The sequence below is a fragment of the Aplysia californica genome, unplaced genomic scaffold, assembly GCF_000002075.1.
Source record: "Aplysia californica isolate F4 #8 unplaced genomic scaffold, AplCal3.0 scaffold00018, whole genome shotgun sequence".
Taxonomy (NCBI): Eukaryota; Metazoa; Mollusca; class Gastropoda; order Aplysiida; family Aplysiidae; genus Aplysia; species Aplysia californica.
Window position 1 is genome coordinate 868989 of NW_004797288.1, and position 1598 is coordinate 870586.

The 1598-nt window shown below is 44.6% G+C and overlaps 1 protein-coding gene across 1 annotated transcript in view; it reads right to left on the bottom strand.

Moving 5' to 3' along the window:
• LOC118478306 overlaps positions 1-930 on the bottom strand; it is a 2905-nt gene extending 1975 nt beyond the window's left edge. Inside the window, exon 1 of the mRNA XM_035971697.1 lies at positions 816-930. Within this exon, the coding sequence (XP_035827590.1) occupies positions 816-930 (115 nt within the window). The remainder of the gene's footprint in view (positions 1-815) is intronic.
• Between the last annotated feature and the right edge of the window lie 668 nt (positions 931-1598).

Sequence of the window (1598 nt, forward strand, 5' to 3'; positions counted from 1 at the left end):
TCTCTCCCTCTCTCTCTCTTCCTCCCCCTCTCTCTCTCTCTCTCTCTCCCTCTCTCTCTCTCTCTTTTTCTCACTCTCTTTCTCTCTCTCTCGCTCTCTCTCTTTCCCTATTTCTCTCTCTTTCCCTACCTCTCTCTTTATTTCTGTAAATGCGTATGCACAAAACGCCAAAAGAAGGACATATTGACATGCCTAAGATGGTACAAAAACATTAAGGCTCGGCTTTATTTAGCTATGTCGGGCAAATATCGACACAAAATGTCTGCAAAGAGAAGGTCATTGATTCATCATTTTTAGAACAAAAGAGTGAAATGAGGGGGGGGGGAGATATGAAAAAGATATGATGTGTTTTTTTAGTTTTCCATTCTTTCTATTTTTGGGGAGGGAGCATACAAGTACAAGAGTTTAAAACCTTGATTTGTCACCAGTAAGAAAGAGAGAGAGAGAGAGAGAGAGAGAGAGAGAGAGAGAGAGAGAGAGAGAGAGAGAGAGAGAGAGAGAGAGAGAGAGAAGAGAGAGAGAGAGAGAGAGAGAGCGAAACAGATAGACAGACGGACAGACAGACACACACACACACACACACAGACACAACCACAGACACAACCACAGACAGACAGACAGACAGACAGACAGACAGACAGACAGACAGACAGACAGACAGAAAGAGGAAGGGAGGAAGAGACACACAGAGAAAGAGAGAAAGAGATAGGGAAAGAGAGAGAGAAATAAACAAATAGAGACAGACAGACAGACAGACAGACGAGAAGGTGTGTGGAGGGGGGAGGGAGGTAAAGCAGCGGAATGGTCAGACTTACCTCCAGAGACTTCACTCTCCCTCTGTATGTCGTACAGGTAGCGCTGGATTATGCTCTGAATGATTCCCTGTTGGAGAGACAGAACAAAGTAGAACAAAGGCAAACGATAAATCATTAATGATTATCACACATTGTACATTAATTCCACTCATGGCATCCCCCGGACCTAAGCTCTCCGGCTGGCGACAGAGAGACGTCTCTTTCTTCCCGCGACACCCAAAAGGGTATAAATAAGCGGCGGATAAAAGTAAAAGTAAGTACATTAATTCTGCTTGGTGTGGTTTAGCTGGCTTTCGTTGAAAATCCCACGGAACCCAGAAAGACCTTTTTATATGGAAAAGGTGGAAGGGGGGGGGGGGTTAGGGTGAAAGCCACACTTCACCGTAACCCCTCTGTCTCATCTGGGCATTAGAGGAACAGGGTGATGAGAACGGGAAAGGAGAGAAGAAAGCATCCCCCCCTACCCCCCACCCACAAATAAAGGATCCCACCCCACCCTCATCTAAAAAAATTTAAAATAAATCCTTTAGGTGTTGTCAACTACAAGCTTTTAAAATCGAGAGAAGTGCGCAAGCATTATTGTTATAAATCATAAGGTTTTTTTTAAAGCCCCCATCGACACAATCTTGATCTTTTAGGAAGGGGGCCGCTTCAACCCTGTCTGTCAGGGCCAACCTGTCAAAAAAAAAGCGGTGAAAGATTGTTGGATTTTAAAAATATCACACTCGGAAATCAAATTCACGTGTTCTGTGTCACTTGGTTAAAAGGAGGCCGAGGGGGGGG